Raw genomic sequence first — 20,207 nt, 5'->3', positions numbered from 1 at the left:
TGGAATTCATAATTGATGGTGTGTCATAGTCTAATTGGCATCACTTTTCTTTTTTAGTAGTACATAAAATAATAGGATTTATTAAATTCTATGGCAGCTCTGAATTGATGAAATATAATCCACTTGCTTAACAGGTTTTCTGGGCCCAAAGTGCCTCAAATATCTGATTAGGATGGAAACACTTATCTCTGCTATTCATATTATGGTCAAGAACACTTAATGGACCAATATATCCCACCCTATTACTTAACCATGCAGACAAATAATTTGCAATGAATTACCGTAATGGTCAGCAGTGGTGGGGTAGGAGTTGGGGGACAGGATAAACAGTAGAGACAACCAAAGATTTTTATATCCCCAAGCAGCAGACTGTTAAAACCCCCTCCTTAAACTTACTCCACCATCTTTCTTCCCGCAATCAGTTAGCCAAAGAAAGTACTAAAGAGCAAATGGGGAGCTAGCATGAAAAGAGACATGCAAGACATTCACATGAGTCTAAACCTCAGTTGCCAACTGATGACAAATCCGTACCTATTACCTAACAGCTTAATACTCAAAATTCATTTATCAACCCTTCATTAATATAAACCTCCATGGACATTAAGCCATTTTCCATTTGTTTCTAGTTAAGAAAACATCAAAAGTATAATACTTAACAAAAAATTTCAGATAGCTTATAGGTCTATCTTTGGGACTACCGAGAGGTGTTTAGCGGGAAAAGCAGTGTAGGACTACTTTAAATCTATGTAGCCACTGCATAATTTCCAAAGAGTTTTGAAAGCAGGAAGAAAGGCACACAAAGAGGCATTTAAGTCATCCCTTTCCAAGGCAGGGAAAGCATCAGATCAACTCATCCCCTTCTCTTCTCAAATTCCAATAAAAATCTAATAAGATATAAAGAAACCAACATCTCTTAACACCTAGGAAAAGTAGACAGAAATGGGGAGAAAGGGCACTCTTCAACACTAGTGCACTGCGGGGACATTAGCATCTGAAGACGTGAGTAGTGTCAAACAGCCCATTAGCCATTCACACCTCAGAGGTAACTTCTGTGTCGGTATCATCACTTATGGATTCAGGGTCCTCCAGGTCATCATTTTTTCCCATGTCAACCACCTGAGAAAGCAAAAACATCTCATTAGCCAGGTTTCCGTATTTTAGATGAGGCTGTTACCTGAGAGCAGAAAGTACAGAGCTTCAGTTTAAAACTCACATTCCTCCCCCATCACTAGCACTTAAAAATGAGACAGCTTATATGTGAGACCGAAAACATGATTCTGCACATACCTAGCTGACATTTCAGTAGAATAAATGATCAAAAAGCATCAAGAAGGGTTACCAACGCATTCAGAAGGGAGAGCATTCCCAAATTTATGTATTTAAATAGACAGTATTGCTGCTGCTGCTGCTGCTAAGTCACTTCAGTCGTGTCCTACTCTGTGCAACCCCATGGACAGGCTTCTCTGTCCATGGGGTTTTCTAGGCAAGAGTACGGAGTGGGGTGCCATTGCCTTCTCCCAACAGTATTAGGGTATAAATTATTAAATATAGAAATGTTTTATCTTGAAAATCTAGGAAGGCATTCATAAGAATAAAATAGGATTACATGAGAAAATGTGGGGAGTGTCTTCTAAACTTTAAAATTCTAAAAATTAAAACCTCACTTCTGTGATCCACAAAGCCCTATCCTATTTAAGGCATGGTTAACTTAATATAAATCTTAAAACTGGATAAAGTATTAAAAAATGAAAAGGGGAGATTATATGGGTCATTTGTTGTACAAAGTAGCATACTGTCAGGTTAACCGATCTGAACAAGTTATACTGTATGTACATAAATACAATCAATGTGAAATTTTTCCACAACATACCTTTTTGTCTCTCACTTTCCCTACTTCTTCACTTGTTTGTTCAGGATCAGCAGCTTCAACTTTTATCCCAACACCGAATTGCTCTGACACTGATTCATTCAAAAACCATAAGTCATCTGTGGTGTCTGAAACAATGGCAGTACCTATATCCTAAGAGAAAAAAATAAACATGAGTTTTTGTGAAGTGACGTGAAGTGAAGTCGCTCAGTCATGTCCGACTCTTTGCGACCCCATGGACTGCAGCCTATCAGGCTCCTCCATCCATGGGATTTTCCAGGCAAGAATACTGGAGTGGGTTGCCAGTTGAATCAAAGTAGATGAACCCAAAACTCAATGTCCTCATACATCTCAAAAGAATGCCTAGCCTTTCTTCTACAGATATCTATTCATTCAACAAATATCTACTTGGCAGCGACTACGTATAGACTAATGGGTGGGTGTGAGAGTACTTGGCAAGGAATTTTCTATTTTAATAGTAACACCAGAGAAATAGCAATGAAGTGCTTAAAAGCTAAAAACTCTTAGTTGCTCAACTAAATAAAATCCATCTCCTACATTCCTTTTTACAGGTGGCAAATCTGAGGACCTAGAAAACTTTGTTAATTGTGACATGTTCTTCCCTGTAAGTCAATGATGTTTATTAAAGAAATATGAGAGATACTGATGATAATATAAACCTCTATCCTCTTTCTGAATTCTTTTGTTTTATTGAAGTAAAGCTGGTATATAACACTTCTTTCTTAATTCTTAAACAACTTTAAATATAACTATTTCCACATTCATCTATGTATACTTTATGATGCTTTTCTACAATATTCCTGAGACAACTTATTATTTTATTTCTATATGTCCACTCATTTACTGAACAAATAGTGTCTATTATGTGTCAGATACGAAGCAGGTACTAGTTACTAAGCAACAGAATACAATGGTCAATAAAAGCAACAGAAAAGAGTGGTCAGTTAAAAGCCCTGGACTTATACTTCAATGGGGTCAAACAGGAAATAGATACATAAACAAAATACAACAATACAGAGTAAGAAGCGTAATGGAGAATATAAAAGAGCAGAATGGTGATGAATTAGACTGTGGAAGTAATAAAAAGTGGTTAGATTTCAGGTATGCTTTAGAAAAAGAGTTGACAACCTGAATATGGTATACGACAGAGAAAGAAATCAATGAAATCTCTGGATACTATGAATTAAAAAAAAAAAAAAGAAATCTCTGGATACGTGGCTAGAATAACTGAGTAGAAGGTAGATGTAAGTAAAAGGAAACACTGAATAGGAATATTAGTTTAAAAAAAAACAAACTGAGGGACTTCCCTGGTGGTCCAGAGGCTGGGACTCAGCGCTCCCAGTGCAGGGGGCCCAGGTTCGATCGTTGGTTAGGGAACTAGACCCCACATGCACAACTAGAGTTTGCATGCTACAACTAAAGCTTCCACATGCTGCAGCTAAGACTCAGCGCAGCCAAATAGACAATTAAATAAAAAATGTTTAAGGAAAATATCAAAAGCTCTCTTTTGGGGTTTAAAAAAATACTTATTTGGCTGCGCCAGGTCTTAATTACAGCACACAGGATCATTACTTTCAGCATGCAAACTGTTAGTTCTAGTGTATGGGATCTGATTTTCTGACCAGGGATCAAACCTGGCCCCCCTGCCTTGAGGGCACAGAATCTTAGCCATGGACCACCAGGGAAGTCCCAGGAGTTCTGTTTTGAACATGGAGAATGTCAGATCATCCAGTGTTGAGTAGGCAGTTAGCTATGGAAGCTGGGTACTGAGGAGAGATGTCAGGGCTGCAGATACAGATTTGGGCATTACAGGCATATAGATGGTACTGAAAAGTCACAGCACTGAATGGGAATTCTTAAACAAGGTAATGTATGTTTCAAGAGTAATCAAGAATGTCACTCCATCAAAAGAAAAAAAAGTTTCTCTTCAAATGTGAAATTTACCTGATTTGTCTGTAAATCAGTTGAGCCATTACTTCTAGGTGTATAGTTATTTCTCAAGTTTCCCAAAAACCACCAAGGCAAGCCAGCTACATCCCACTCCTCAAACCCGAGATCCAGTCTTGACGTCTCTTCTTGAGTTAAATTTGCTACCAAGTCTTCATCTACAAAAGTCAAACGGGAAAGATGATAACTATGTATATAACACTTAAGAATCAAGACTCTCTTCATAATACTTAAAATTTCTTGTATAAGGCAAGTGAAAAGAAAATCCTCTTCCCAGTAAGAAAGAGTCAGAAATCAAATACCTGTATCAGCTGCAGAGCCCAGATCTTCTTCCTCTGCTTTTAGATTTCATTATCAAGTAATGACACTAGAGGTCATTCATCAAGAAACATAAACTCTGAAAGCGTCCAAACAATAACACTGTTCTAAAAGGATTTCTAAATGGTCACTTGGTGGCATTTTAAACATGCCTACCAGGAAGAATTTATGCTTTTGAACTGCGGTATTGGAGAAGACTCTTGAGAGTCCCTTGGACTGCAAGGAGATCCAACCAGTCCATCCTAAAGGAGATCAGTCCTGGGTGTTTATTGGAAGGACTGATGCTGAAGCTGAAACTCCCAATACTTTGGCCACTTCATGCAAAGAGTTGACTCATTGGAAAAGACCCTGATGCTGGGAGGGATCGGGGGCAGGAGGAGAAGGGGACGACAGAGGATGAGATGGCTGGATGGCATCACCGACTCGATGGACATGAGTTTGAATAAACTCCGGGAGTTGGTGAGGGACAGGGAGGCCTGGTGTGCTGCAATTCATGGGGTCGCAAAGAGTCGGACACGACTGAGCGACTGAACTGAGCTGAACTGAACCACTATAATAACTAAGGAATGACTTGCTCTAGTACATGATACCAGACAATGACTTGATTCGTGACTGCAAATGGTGATAGTATAGTGGCCCAACCCTTGAGATAGAAACTAGGTGGTACAGACCATATTGAGCCATCACAAGGTTGTCAAGACAGTCTCACTGGTATCACATATTTTCAGACGTTTCTCAATAATTCATATGTTTCAATAGGTAACAACCATTATGAAACACTGAACTCTAGGCTGTCCAAATAAATACACATATATGTCCTGTCTGGATCAACAGGCTTTTTTGGAGTTAAGACATTTAAAAGCTAGAAATATTACAAATCCAGGACATATTAAGGATCCACATGTTCTAAATAAAAGATCTTGTGTTGTACATCTAAATGATACTCAAGGGAGTTACTAACGTAAGTTTGTTGCTACCACATGAAATTCTTTTCATTCTTTCCCACTGTCCAATCTTTTTTGTTGTACTTTCTTACTCTTTTCTACCTCTTCCTAATAGACTAGGCATGCCAATGGCAACTAAAGGTGTTTAAATGTGCTAAGGTACATACGGTTGAAAAAACGTCTGCAATAAATGGATCCCTGCCAGAACAGTTACCTTATCTACTTACAAATTATGTTGTTCCTGACTATTAAAAGGTATACCTGTGCTCAGGGAAACTTCAACTACCTTTTATTTACTCACTGCTGAAATTGTGAGAAACCTAATTCTGAGATGGTATCACATTAAAGTTATCTTCAACTATTCAAGCTCTATAACTTCTTCTGAAGGGAATGAAAAAAAGGCCATTCTTTCCACATGTAAAAATTCTGTTACTTTCTACCTATACACATCCCTGAGAATACTAAGCTATTAATTCTCAAAATTTACATCATGAACTACAGTTTCTCATCTCGACTGTCATTATATATTAAACAGCCTTTGAGTAGAAAATAAGCAAAGGCTTGTATTTAAAGAAACAAAATTACATACTTAGTACCATACAGACTGAAATAAGCTCCCAGCTAACTAGATAGCCCAAAATTCAGCTTATATTCAAAGCAATTTGAAGAAAACCACCCAGTATAATAAACAGATTAAATTTTATTATTTACAACAACTGCAGCATCATGATTTTCTGGGATGTTGCCAGAGGTCTAACCTGCCACTTCTGCAAATGTGAGTCAGGTACCCACACTAGAAACCATCATGCCATAAAATATCTTTGAGAAATTTATGACTTTACATTATCTTTGCAGGAAAAAGTTTAGGAAATACTTTATAAAGCAGGGTTTGGGGAAAACTTCCAAAATGTTGATCAACTCACTTAACCTGACTGTACTCTATCTAATATGAATGGGAAAGATCTAATGACGACCATCCAAGGGTAAAGGAACTACTAGGTCTCTTATGTCTCCTTCTTGGCTCTGAGACATTAGGTCCATTTTACCATCTTTCCAAACTTCAAAAATATATGAAAATTAGCCTCTGCCTCAAGCAGACAAATAAAAATTCTAACCAGATCAAATATATACAGGGGAGCCAAGATTTAAAATGCCAAGGCAGCTGAGTTACCAGGTGGCAAATTGATAAATGCATGGCTATCTTCTATTAGCATGCTAGCTAAAGATGGTCTTGCTCCATCCTAGTCACCATGTATTGCTAAAAGAGAACTACCATCTTCTTCAAAGTTAACAGTGGTAAGTAGGATAAAGAAAAGGTTTTCAGAAAAGAGTGAAAATAAGTATGACATACACCTCTGCTACATCACATAAGAAACAGCATTATTATTTTTTTGAGTTCTCGATATAACGGTCTTAATTACTGCTAGCGCTTAATACAGATAGATGCCATTTCTAAAAGTCAACACCAAAAAAAGAAGAAAGAGAAAGAAAAGTCTACATAGTTCTAAACCAAAACTTACCTGCTCTAGAACTTCTGCATTTATACTGTGAGGTAGGCAGTGCGGGAATATTGCCTTCTTCAGTTCTTTTCCTGGAACTGGGGCTTTCCTCTACACTTTGCTGAAAGGAAGGGAAACGCATCCATCAGTGCAGCAGAAACGACTGTGACCAGGGGATGTAGCAGTTCCATTCCAGCTCACCAGTTAGTGTGCGACACAATGGGTTACGCACCAGAAAAGGAAACTCTGGAGTTCATAACAGTCATCAAATACAGGCAACCTCTCCTCAACCCACTGTGGGAAAAAAATCTGCACAAAAGGTCAAAATCTACTGTTAAAAACGGGCTATCAATATAAAGCCTCTAGCCTACACAAAATTAGGCATAATGCAGAAAACATAGACCAAGATGATCATAAAGTTTTTGCAGGTTTAGGGAAGCTTTAAGAAATGGCCTGACATGAACTTATTTGCAACAAGTCTGTTAAAATCTAATAAAGCAATTTCCTCCAACACCTATATATATACACCATCACACACAAGCCCCAAGAAAATGCAACTGGAAGAACTAAAGATCGGAAGTGCTACATCCCAAAGAAAGATTCAGAGACTGGAACTCTGTTATGGGCAGAACAGAGAAGGTTCACTCTGTCCCTAGTCTTTGAACTCCCAAGAACCTTTCTTATTAAGTTCTTACCACGTGCAGGAAAGGCCTTGGGAGTCCAAGATCATAGGTACAGAGAAGGGGCCACTCTGTACAACAAAAGAAGTCACCGTGTGGTGATTTTACCTTCGGTCGGTCTTGACTTGGAATATCCATACTGTGCTCCTGTGCGATAGCGAGAGTCTGAGCAGCATCTGGATAGCAAGTAAAACAAAAGGAAAACCTTCCCTGGTAATAGCCGTTCTTTCCACACCAAAAGGACCTCAGCAAACAACCCTGAAGCCAGGCTCGATCCCTAATTTTGACTGGCCAAGGCGCTCATCCAAAAGGAAAGTAAAAAAATTAAAACTAATAAAAATGGCATAGACCAAAAGAGGCTCTATTCAAAATATATTACCAAAATATAATCTGAAGAAAAATGAAAAATGAATAAAAAATGTTCTTCTATATGATGCTTTCAAATTTAATATGACAGTGATTCCAAGCATGGAATAATGGAGAGTATTTTATCAATTTCTATAGGCGTGGTTCCAAATTTGCCTTTTTTAAACAATAAAAAAATTTTTGACTTTTTAATTTTTATTTTCAAGTGTTAAAGCTATATAGGATTATGAAATCTAAAAAATCTAGGTTTGCTTTATGACACAATAGTTCCCTCATGTAAAGTTACATTCTAAGTGTAAATATTTCACAGTTTAAACTATCATCACCAAGTATATACTTTTTTTTAATGAATAAGACTTATTTTTCCCAGTTCCTGTAAACATTTCCTAAGGAAGAGGAAGAAGATAAAGTTCCTCTCAAGGCCAACAAAAAGGAGTGAAGGAAAGAATAACCTGAGAGAACTTCTTAGATAATCAGAGAAAAATGTATTTCAAGGCCTTGCAAATTTTTCAAGCAGAAGAGAAGATAAAAATTTAGCTACAGGAAAAGAAAAGATGCAGAAAACTTAATAACCTTGGACCACTCATTACCTAAGGCTATATGTAACTATATGCACTCAAAAAAGTCTATCATGGATTGGGTTCATCAGCTACTATTACGTCCAGAAATAAGACACTTAATAGAAAATGTCATTCCTCATCCAATAAAGACTTCCAGATAAAGGATACAGATCCTACAACTGGTCTGACAGATCAGTTGTTTGGCACAGAGCAAATATTTTCAAAATTGTAATTATAAAGAACATTATTTCTAGAAGCATTTTTATAGATAAAATGAAGATACTAGAAGTTTTAAGAGCCAGCACTTTCTGAGCACAGCAGTTTTTAAAGATCAATTAACATACAATGCAGTGCAGCATTTAATAAAGTAATTTGATTACTGTCATTTCTAATTCTAAATACTACCTTACTTAGGTTAAAACAATTAAAAGCAAAAAGAAATTATCAGTGAAAACTACAATGTACAAGGAAATTTCAATACAAAATCTGTCATATAAATTTCATTTTATTCAAATACATGTGGAAATTTGGAGAAATGATTTATAAAGAACCACCTTCATTTCTTCAACCATCAAAATAAAAGGTTTACTTTATTTGCAAAGGTATAGAGTAATTGATAGGGAAAGCAGTTTTCTCATTTGTCCTTTCAAATAAAAAACACGCAATCCAACTTATGAAGAGCAACAGAGATGGCCAACCACAAGCACTAATGCAAGCTCAAGTTCAGAACAGACAACCAGTCAAAACTACTTTGGGGCAATTCCCTGGTTTTGATCACTGTACTGCAGTTATATTTTAATACCTTTGTAACATTTTTGTGAGTGAAATTATTTAAAAGTGATAAATTAAAGAACGAAGAATGTTTTAGAGATTTAATGTTCAGATTTTTTAAAATGTGTTAAAAAATTAATTGGGGCAAATTTTTTAAAAGCAGGGATTAAAGAGACATCGATGTGTGGCATAAAGGAAAGAGCAAGGGCAGGAGTCACAAATATCTGCTCTTGTATCAGTGGCATCTCATCTTGGGCAAATTACTCATTTTATTTAAAAAACAAAAACAAAACTCAAAAATCCTCAGTATCTTCATCTCCAGACCTTCCTCATAGGGTTGTGAGGATAAATTGAAATGTCTGTTACAGGAGAGTTCATTTAATATACAGCATGTTAAATTCTGATGAGGAAGTACAAGAAAGAAAATGAGAGAAAAGTAAGAATTATGCTCACTCTAGATATTTAGACAACAGATCAGTCAGAAAGCAAATTTTACTGAAAGAATAGATCAGTAAACATAAAATCACTTGTGTATTTCAAGACAATAGTGACTATCCCAGGAAAACCATACTATTTCACAAGTGCCTGAATTTCAAAAAAGTGTCATATCATTTGCAAGGCCTTCCCTCTAAAACAGCTTTATAGATGGGTGAGTGGCTCAGTGAAACCAACAGGCTTCAAAATTCAATGTAAGTTCAAACCTACATTTCAGTATGAGAGCAGAGTTTTCGCTCTCACTGTAAAGAGTAAATCTTAATTAGGAATGGATTTTTTTTTCAACCTGTTTTTTTCAGTAAACTATTGAAAAATAGCCAATCTAAAGGGATTATTACCAACTTGGGTTTTCTTCAAAGAACAATGTCACCTAAAATCGAATCTGAAACTCACAAAAGTGCTTCATGTAGGAATGGAGAAAGAAAAAAGTTTCATTATTTGGAAATGAGTGAGAGGGTTATATTTGAGCTGTATACAGTTTATTCACTTATCTCTAACACACCATACTTCAGACCCCAAAACAGTCAGTTTCCTGCACAATACTAATAAATTAAACTCAAAGGGAAGTATTTAAAATATGTGGAATCAAGCAAAAGGTCAGGCGAATTGACATTCAAGTAACAGAAAACTAAAACCTTTAGGAAAAAAGGTTCTTCGGGGGCAAGGGAGGGGGGCCTTTATAACAGATGGGTCAGGGTAACACTACATAAAGCCCACAAAATATTAACACCACTGGAAAAGGGATACATAGACCTTACATGGCTCTGATGTGATGCAATAGATGTATGAAGCACTACCTATGAAATCTTGGCAAAAAATTTAACCTTGAATCTATCCAAACACTATTTGTTCACCAGAAATAGAAGAGACAGAGAAACATGTTAAACAATATCACAAGGACACAATCTAAAAATTAGAATGTGGGAAATTTATAAGACAAATGAAATGATCCACTTCTTCAACAAATAAATAATATAATGAAAAGAGGGTTAAGTTTTATAGATTAAAAATACTTAGCAAGACATATCAACCAAAAGCCAAGTGTGGACTTTGTTTGGATACTGATTTGAATAAGCCAAATGTAAAAGATATTTCTGAAATAACTGGAGTTAACATACATGAACTGGCTGCTGGGTAATGTTATGGAGTTACTATTTTGTTTATTACTATTAATTCTTTTAAAGCCCATGTAGATGAAGCAAATACGGCAGAACATTAACAATTACTAAGTCTAAGAGGTGGGCTTTACTTATGCTAATCTCTATTTTTAGTATATTTGAAAATGTTTACAATGAAGTCAAATAAGTAGTAGCAACATTTTGTGTGACAGCCATCCCCCCCAAGTCATGGAAAAACAGCATTCAATTTCCATCTAAATCCTCCCTGTTTACCCATGATTTGCGCTCTTAAAGTTAAAACTGTGATAAGGACTGAAGAAATATGATGTGACGTACCTGTAGTAGCAGTAGCTAATGTGACAAGATTCTTTCTTAGCATATCATAGAGAGGGCTGTAAAAGAGATAAAATAAAAAATTAATAATCACATGGTTTTCCATTAATATGTTAAATATATTTTTCATATGCTATGTTCCAACATTCTCTATAACATATAAAGAGGCAGAATTTTTCCCCCAGAATACATTTTTTTAAATTATTAAGTATCAGCATGTTAGTACCCAAGCCCTTGTATTACTCTGCCCTCATAAAAAAATTTTACATTTTATTTCATAAGCTAACAGTAACTCAAGTGGGGAGATTTCCTTTAAGACTACTCCTTCCTTCTAAATGTTGTTTTACATTTTATTGGAAGGGAGTCTTAGAAAAACTGATCACAAAGCTATAGAGAGAGAAAGAGAACACTGACTTCTCAACTACGAATTAGCTCCTGATTGTCTAAGTGAATAACCAAGTACCCCATGCAGCTGGAAAATGCCACGCAACAGGTCAGAATAGCTCTAGTGTGATTCTTATGAAGCCCATCACTAACCTTAAACTGCCCAGCAATTCTACATTTCTCATCAGCTCCTTCTTCCTCTCTATAATGCTTCACAAAATCTAATCTAGTCACATCAAGCTCCCTCCTACCCAAGCCTTTATATACGATGTTCAATCTGCCAGAAGCTCTCCTTCAACAGGCTCCCCCGAGGATTTAATCATCCAGCTCTCAACTCAAATATCACTTCCTCAAGGAACCTTTCAACCCCAAAACCCTGAATCCCATCCCCAATAGTCTCAAGTACCTCTTTTATGTAACACTTACCATATATAATTTTACTATGTATTGATGTGACAATTCAATTAAGATGAGGAACAGTGTTTACTGTCTCACTACTCATTAAACTCCATAAAATTAGACACTGTTGCTCACTATTATGTTTCCAGTACCTCACAGTCACCTGATATATGCAGGCCCAACAAATAACTTGTGGACTAAAGGATTAAATAAATATTAATAACCATGGGGATTAAGTGGTTAGGTGTAAGCACCCCAAAAGATAAACAAACGCTCAGTTCTTACCTTGGATCTTTCACAGAGAAGCTCTGACGACCCAGTAGTTCTCCCAAAAGATCTCCACCACAATATACCATATGCTGCTCCTGCTGATCATAAAGCTGCTTCACCATTATATACTGGCCTAGATAATGCATAACCTACATGGGAATAAAATACCACAAAGAGATTTGTCTAGTTGCGGCCCAAAATACAAACTAAATGAGGAGATAAGTTTGTTTGCTAGAGAAAGAGGTAACTTATTATGAATATGACTACCCTACAACAGGATAGTTGCCCCCAGTTACTAAGTTCATCTACTTACTATTATTCTGGACACTAAGAGACCCTTACTTTTTAGAAGAGAAATATACCAGTCTGATAATGAGGAAAAGTGGTGAATTTACCAGGTATCCCCTTAAAAATGTTCTCACCAGTCCAAATAAAGGGATCTGTTCTATTACTAGAAGTAATAAACTTTAAATCTGCCTGGATCATAAAAATGTTTTCCAGCTCTGGAGCACACAACTACCATAGACTTTGATGTGTGTTCAGTTAAATCTTTCTGGCAAACTGAAGTACAATGGTTAATAAGACAGAAGCACTTTAAGTGCATAAAACAAGTTAAGTGTTTATCAAAGAAAAATTTAGTCTGTCTGACCTTTTCACAGACTTAACGAAATGGAAGGGAAGACACAGAAGTCAAAAATTTTTAATTATCTAATTTTCCAAATGTTTCCTCCAGGTAGTAGATTTTTTAAAAAACTGTGTGTGGGTAGTGTGTGTGTGAGCGTGTGCTCAGTTGTATCTGACTCTTTGAGATCCCATGGACTATAGCCTACTAGGTCCCTCTGTCCATAGAATTCTCCAGGCAAGAATACTGGAGTGGGTTGTCATTTCCTACTCCAGGAGATCTTCCCGACCCAGGGATCGAACCAGCATCTCTTGCACCTTCTGCAATGGCAGGCAGATTCTTTACCACTGTGCCACCCATAAAGTCCTTTTTTTTAAATTGCTTAATAGTTAAGTTCACTTGATGACAGTAAGAATTTTATCACAGACCACAAAACAGATCAAAGCAGCAATTTTTATCTTTAGTCCCTGACTTCCCAAGAATTATTAGATATTTGCACAAAACTTTTCCCTACACTGTTTCTATTTTACTGGAGTAATGATGCTCTCAGGCTCTCCTCCATCCCAGGCAACGCATCCCAGTATTAACAGAGCTCTCATATCTAATCGAATATCTAGAGAAAAGTAAGATGAGAAAGAACGTCTACTGTAAGGAAAAGGAAGTTTTACATTTATGTCTATCCAACTTCCAGAAAAAAATAAATCCACTCTAAGTATACAAAATAAGATCTTTAAAAACACTACTCTGAATGTGTACATACTACCATTTTCATTATACTATACTGCCTCAAGGCATATATGATAACTAGTATTTAAAAGTAAAAATGAGAAAATTCCTCTTTATGTACCAAATAGTGTCAAGATTCATAATAAAGAGCTTATTGTGTAAACTGACTGCCCAACTTTTCCCCCATAAAACAGTTTCCTGAAACAGTATATGCGTAATTCTGTCTTAACTCAGGCAAACTCTGCCATGCTACTGAAGGAGACTGCATAATGCATTATAACAACTTTATTGATATAAAAATCCACATTTTAATAAGAGTTTGGAAAAAAGTTTTATCAGAATTTTAAATATAAAGTCCAAAATGATACACTTAACTTAAAATGACAATGGAAATATGAGTACTCTAGAAAACCTGAAACGCCTCCAGACTTGCTTCCTGAAGAGGGAGAACGACTCAGGGACACAGCACTGCTCATAGGTGCTAGCTGTTTTGTGTGTGTGCTCAGTTGTGTCCAACTCTTTGCAACTCCATCAACTGAAGCCTGCCAGGCTCCTCTGTCCATAGAATTTTCCAGACAAGAATTCTGGAGTGGGTTGTTATTTTCTCCTCCAGGGGATCTTCCCAACCCAGGGATCGAACCCACATCTCTTGTGTCTCCTGCATTAGCAGGCAGATTCTTTACCACTGTACCACCTGGAAAGCCCTGATAAGCTTTTATGAAAAGTCAAAAAAAGCTTGATAATTTTGTTCCTTCCCTCTGTTTAAGAAGGGCTAGATATTTACTCTACTAAATCCAAGCAGTTCAGAGAGACTAATGTTTCAATAGAGTTTTTTCCACTTAAAGAATTTTTGTTTAAAAAAAAAAAATTAGAAACTAAGTTATTTAAGTGCGTAAGTATTTAACATAACTCAGTCCTCAGAAGAGTATCTGACCACACCCTCTGCACTGGAAGCCAAAGTCTTAACCACTGGACCACTAGGGAAGTCCCCACTTACCTCTTTAACAGTGAACATTTCACCTTGTGCACCTGCTGCTTGCAAAATCTTCAAAAGAGGCAGTTTTGGTCGTACCTAATATAAACATAAAATAAACTTGCTACTTACATTTCAATCAGAGTGGTCTCTGAAATCCAAGGGAAAATCAAACCTTAAACTTTTTTTTTTTTTTAACAAACCCTGGCAGACTAATTTAGCATCTAGTAACTACAGATGATCAGACTATTACTTGCTAATTTTCTGAAAAATCACATTTTTAAAAGACAGCATGTTCATACCCACTAGGATGGCTATAACAAAAGTGTTGGAGAGGATATAAAGAAACTGGAACTCTTATGCACTGCTAATGGGAATGTAAAATGGTGCACCAACTGTGAAACAGTTTGGCAGTTACTCAAAAAGTTAAACACAGAATTACCGTATGACCCAGCAGTTCCACTTCTAGGTGTATATCCAAAAGAACTGAAAGCAGGGACTCAAGTAAACATCTGTATGCCACTGTTCATAGCAGCATTATTCATAATAGCCAAAATATGGAAACAACCTAAATACCACTGATAGATGAATGGATAAATAAGGTGTGGTATATACATATAAGGAATAGTGACTTTGCCATCTCCTGAGTCTGATTGTGGAGTATGTCTTTAGTCAAACAATTTAACTTTTTTCACTTTATATGATCGAATTTGTTTCTCTCTTCCTCTTACAGCCTCTTTGGTTTTGTCTTAAAGTTGCTCTTATTCTAAAGTTTTACAACATCTCCTAAATTTCCTTCTAATATTTTTTATCATTTCACTTTTTACATTGAATCTATCTCTCTGGAATTTATTTTTGTTTAAGGTTTGAGGTCTTCCCCTGTTTCCATTTAGAGATGGCCAATTAAGAAAAAGCCCTTTATTACATAAGCCACATTTTCCCTTATCAAATCCAAATTCCAGCTTTATCATAAACTTATACATAATACTTTTATATGGTGCAATATATATAAAATCATAAACACAATTAAGTATTTTCATGTTAAAGGAAAAGATCTGGAACAAGACACACCAAATTGATAATAGTGTTATCTTAGGGGGAGAGAACTTTGAGGGAAGAAGGGAGGAGATGGTCACAGGAATCTCTACAGATAAATATGTGATAAAAGTTTGAATTTTTTAATAAGAATACACTTGCTATATTTATAATTTAAAAGTGATTTTTAAAGAAAACAAACTAGCTACAATGAAGTGAGAAGAAAGACATACATGTAACTTGGCCCCAAATTCTCCACTAGCCAGTCATATCCTAAAACAGGGTGGTGTTTAAAATGTGCCATTTTGAGCAATCTGAAACCTTTAAATATTTATTTAACCAATGATCAATTCAAATTTATGAGCACTGATGCTATTTATGACATTTAAAAAGTAATCTTTTCTGCTCTACATAAAATCCTAGTCAATGAAGTCAGCGACATGCCCCAATCTATTAAAAAACTTGAAGAAAAACAGGAATGCCTAAAAATAATTTACCTGATTGGTTTGTTCTGGAGAGATCCTGCAAGCACTGTCAGATGCTGAACACTGGGCAGAGGTGGAAAATGATGTCATTTTGGCAGTGAAGTGATGTGAAGTCTGCTGTTAAGTGTAAGCGGGGAAAAAAAAATGATAAAGTATCTTCTAAAGTAGAAAATTCTCTTTAGGATATTAAAAAAAAAAGCAGCAAGTAGAAGTAAAAAAAGACACATATATCAGAGCATCCTAGCCAAGTGCTGCAGTTCTTCTGATCACTTTCTAGTTGATTCTGAAAAAAAATGGAAGAGCGTAATTAAGAGTAAAAACCATCTATACTTCCCTCGAGTGAAGTCTGCAAGAGAAATCAGTTCAGGCATGTTCCAACCTCTACACTGATGACGATGAGTACAGTTTTAGCTGAAAGTGAAACTTAAAATCAATACCTCCCCTGTAGATCACATAGCTCTCTAGTATCTCCTCCTCTTTTGGACACACCCCCTAGGAGACAGATGCAGGGCTGAGGGAATTACCAAGATTAAGTAACAGGTTTAAGATTTCAAGAGCATGCCTAGGAAAACCTCTGCAACATGTTGAAACATGTCTTGGCAAGAGACCACAGGAAAGTGAGAGACAAAATATTCAGTATCAGTTAAAACAGCTTTTAAAATGTGCCAAGCCCAAAGAGCATATAGCAACTAAATACCTATAAAATGGGTTAAACCAAGGTGGACATACAACATCAAAGGAGAGATACATGAATTGAAATAAAGAGTAAGTAAGGTTTAATTATTTTTCACCTTTTATCTCTTGTCCTTTAAAACAAAACAAAACAAAACAAAAGCCCTATATGGGTTTCCCTGATGGTCCAGTGGTTAAGAATCCACCTTGTGATATAGGGAACACTGGTTCAATTTCTGGTCAAGGAAGATCCCACCTGCCACAGAGCAACTAAGCCCACGCGCTACAACTATGGAGTCCACGCGCTACGACCACTTAAAGCCTGCACGGCTAGAGCCCACGCTTCACGAGAGGCCACCACACGCTGCGACAAAGCGAAGCGCCCACCTGCCACACTAGAGAAAGCCTGCATACAGCAACAAAGACCTACCCCAGTCAAAATTAAACAGATTTCTATTAAAAAACTATAGAGAAAGAAAAAACTTTTAAATAAACTTGTGTTTACCCTCAGAACTTTTTCTAGTAAAAAGCTGATAAAAGTCAGTGAAATTTATAAATAAAATAAAATCAACAGAGTCTGATTTGCAGGTAACAAGACTCCTCACTCTTCTGAAAAGACTTATTAAAGACAACAAAGTATAAATTCAACCCTCAGGACTTCCCTGGTGGTCCAGAGGTTAAGAACCTGCCTTCCAACACAGGGGACACGGGTTTGATCCCGGGTCAGGGAACTAAGATCCCTCACGCTGTGGGGCTCTGGAGCCCAGCCACCACAAGCCTGCACATCACAACAAAGAGCCCACGACGCATTATAAGATCGTACAACTAAGATCCAATGCAGTCAAAACTAAATATTTTTTTAGTGCTATCCTAAATTAATTAATTAAATTCAACCCTCTTTCTATCAGCTTCCCTTGCTATAAAATGGAAGTCAAACAGGGTATATAACTTGTCATTTTAAAGCAGCTAGCTTTTCTTTCCTTAATGGATTTATGGCTATGCTGGGTCTCCACTGCTGCTTGAGGGTTTTCTAGTTGAAGGGACCGGGGTTTCCTCTCCAGTTGCAGTGTGAGGGCTGCTCTTGCTGCAGAGCAGGCTCCAGGGCACACAGGTTTCAGCAGCTGCGGGGTGTGGGCTCAGCAGTTGTGGCACCATGGTCTTAGCTGTCCTGGAACATGTGGGATCTTCCTGGACCAGGGATCAAACCAGTGTCCCTGCACTGTAAGCAGGCTCATGACCAACGGACTACCAGGGAAGCCCTGAAGCAGCTAGTTTTTAAGTGGCATTGCAAACCTATTCTTAAAAAACCCTCATCTTCCTGAACCTACCAGTCCCAGTCTCCAATGGCCGTGCTTGCGCAGGTCAGGGAGCTGGAAGCTATCCGTGATTCCTTTTTTCTCTCACTCTTCACAATTCGGAAGCTCTATCTTCAAAATAAAATCACCTGTCACTACTCCCATTATTACTATACTAACCAAACTTTCCAGCTCTGAACTGCCTTAGTTCCTAAAGGTTTTCTTGCTCCACCCTTGCCCCTCTGGCTCCTAAACCTCTTCCCTTTGTCTCTGCTTAAATGTCAGTTTATCAATGAGGCCTTCCAAAGACAATACATTTTTGAAACTGCAACTCCCAACCTCCCAGTATTCCCTATCTCCTTCCCCGATTTATTCCTCTCTTCTTCACTGTCCTTGTTATCAACCTATTATATAGTTTAATTTTTATCATGTAAGACATAAGCTATAAGTGGGAAGGAATGTATATTTATTTGTTCACTAATATATCCCCAGTGCCTAAATTGTCAATTATATACACAGTAGAGCAACATAGTGAATACAAATATTAGTAACAGTTTGAATGGTTTCCAAAAATGGCCCCCAATGAACCACATCTCCCCACTGGCTATCCTACTGGAGACCACACAGAAAGGCCATGGTCCACTGTTACCTGATTTTTAAAATAATGCAATAAACATCCACAAACTATGATTCTGACAACAATCTACACTTAACCATAAGATTCTCTCCTACCATCCCCTGCCTCCTCCCAACACTCACGCTGAATCCTATTTCGATTTTCTCCCCTTCCTTTTTAAGCACTTCACTGCATCAAAATGGAATCCTAAAAAATACATATTTTTAGTTTGGTTGCTTTCAACTTACAAAAAAAGAAGTACATTATATGTAATTACAGGAATTTTCCCAAACAGGTATGTGTTTGGTTTACAGTTAGTTACCTGATCACTAATGATGTTATCTCCACATATTTATCAGCCATGTATATTTCCTCTTTTGCAAAATGTTGTGTTTTACACATTTTTCTAATTGATTTTTTGTCAATTTGCAATAGTTCTTTGTATATTTTTAATATTAACCCTTTGTCAATGTAATGTCCTGCAAATATCTTCTCCCAATTTTAACTTCCTTTCCATTTTCTAGATGGAAAACAAGTTTTATGGGCAAAAACTTAATTTTAATGAACTCAAATTTATATTTATCAATCTTCTCTTTTTCAGTCAATGGTCTCTGCCTCTTCAAGGTCTCCTTTTCACCAATATATGGATGGCCTTTTTTTTTTTCTGTTCTATCTGCTGAATACTTTCTTGACTGACAGCCACCTTTGCTATGTAGCAACACATACTGGTGTTTACAAGTTCTCTATTCTAGTCTACTAGATGATCTTTCTGTCTATACAACTCCACATCTAATCCTTACATCTTATCATGAATCTTGTTATCCTATAGGGCAAGTCCCCTGCTATTCCTTTTTAGAAGTGACAAGCTATTCTTGGCCCTTAACTCTTCCATACAAAATTTAGCATCATCAAGCTCCATGAAAATCCCTGCTCAAATTGTTTTCCAATCATTAATATGACATATTCCTCTATTTATTAAGGTTTTATTTAATATCTCTTATTAAGTCTTCAACTTTCCCTTTAGAGGTCCAGCATATTTGTTTTAGACTGATTTCTTAAGTTGGTATTCTGATACTACTGTGATGCCTTCTCACTGTTTTTTAGTGGGTTTTGCATATGTACATAAATACAAATGACTTTCAATAAACTTATATCCAGTCACCTTGCTAAACTCATAATTTTGTCTATAGATCCTTCTGTTTTCTATGTAAATGACCATATCACCTGCGGATAAAAATTTCATTCCTCTTTTCCAATTCTTGTGCCTCTAATTTCTTCTACTTGTCTTATATTACTGCTTAGGACTATCAATACAATATTGAATACACACCGTATCAAGCATCTCTGTCTCTGATTTTAAAGGGAGTGTTTCTAATGCTTCCCTATATAACATGTTTTCTCTATTTTTTTCTAATAGTTATACCTTACTGGCTTCAGAAGGTTCCTTTTCTTCCTCATTGAATCAAGAATGCTGGGAGAAATATCAATAACCTCAGGCATGCAGATGACAGCAGAAAGTGAAGAGCAACTAAAGAACCGCTTGATGATAGTGAAAGAGGAGAGTGAAAAAGCTGGCTTAAAATGCAACATTAAAAAAACTAAGATCATGGCATCTGGTCCCATCACTTCATGGCAAATTGATGGGGAAACAATGGAGACAGTGACAGACTTCATTTTCTTGGGCTCCAAAATCACTGCAGATGGTGACTGCAGTCATGAAATTAAAAGACATGTGCTCTCTGGAAGAAAAGCTATGACCAACCTAGATAGAATATTAAAAAGCAGAGACATTACTTTGCCAACAAAGGTCC

The 20,207-nt window shown here is 36.7% G+C and overlaps 1 protein-coding gene across 8 annotated transcripts in view; it reads right to left on the bottom strand.

The window, feature by feature from the left end:
• Positions 1–20,207, bottom strand: part of MDM4 (MDM4 regulator of p53) — a 54,876-nt gene that overhangs the window by 13,142 nt on the left and 21,527 nt on the right. For 4 of the 8 annotated variants that reach the window (XM_061159891.1, XM_061159890.1, XM_061159889.1 and 1 more), the window contains 9 exons: positions 15,826–15,930; positions 14,318–14,392; positions 11,988–12,121; positions 10,923–10,978; positions 7,385–7,452; positions 6,618–6,717; positions 3,833–3,993; positions 1,871–2,020; positions 1,036–1,116 (listed from right to left, as the gene is read on the bottom strand). In XM_061159891.1, the coding sequence (XP_061015874.1) occupies positions 1,036–1,116; positions 1,871–2,020; positions 3,833–3,993; positions 6,618–6,717; positions 7,385–7,452; positions 10,923–10,978; positions 11,988–12,121; positions 14,318–14,392; positions 15,826–15,903 (903 nt within the window). In that variant the 5' untranslated portion in view covers positions 15,904–15,930. Of the gene's footprint in view, positions 1–1,035; positions 1,117–1,870; positions 2,021–3,832; positions 3,994–6,617; positions 6,718–7,384; positions 9,374–10,922; positions 10,979–11,987; positions 12,122–14,317; positions 14,393–15,825; positions 15,931–20,207 lie in introns of those variants that run through there. The other 4 variants (XM_061159894.1, XM_061159892.1, XM_061159895.1 and 1 more) reach the window with 3 other exon arrangements.

The sequence above is a fragment of the Dama dama genome, chromosome 14, assembly GCF_033118175.1.
Source record: "Dama dama isolate Ldn47 chromosome 14, ASM3311817v1, whole genome shotgun sequence".
Taxonomy (NCBI): Eukaryota; Metazoa; Chordata; class Mammalia; order Artiodactyla; family Cervidae; genus Dama; species Dama dama.
Note: the sequence above shows the minus strand (reverse complement) of the source record. Positions and strands in the feature narration are given on the sequence as shown.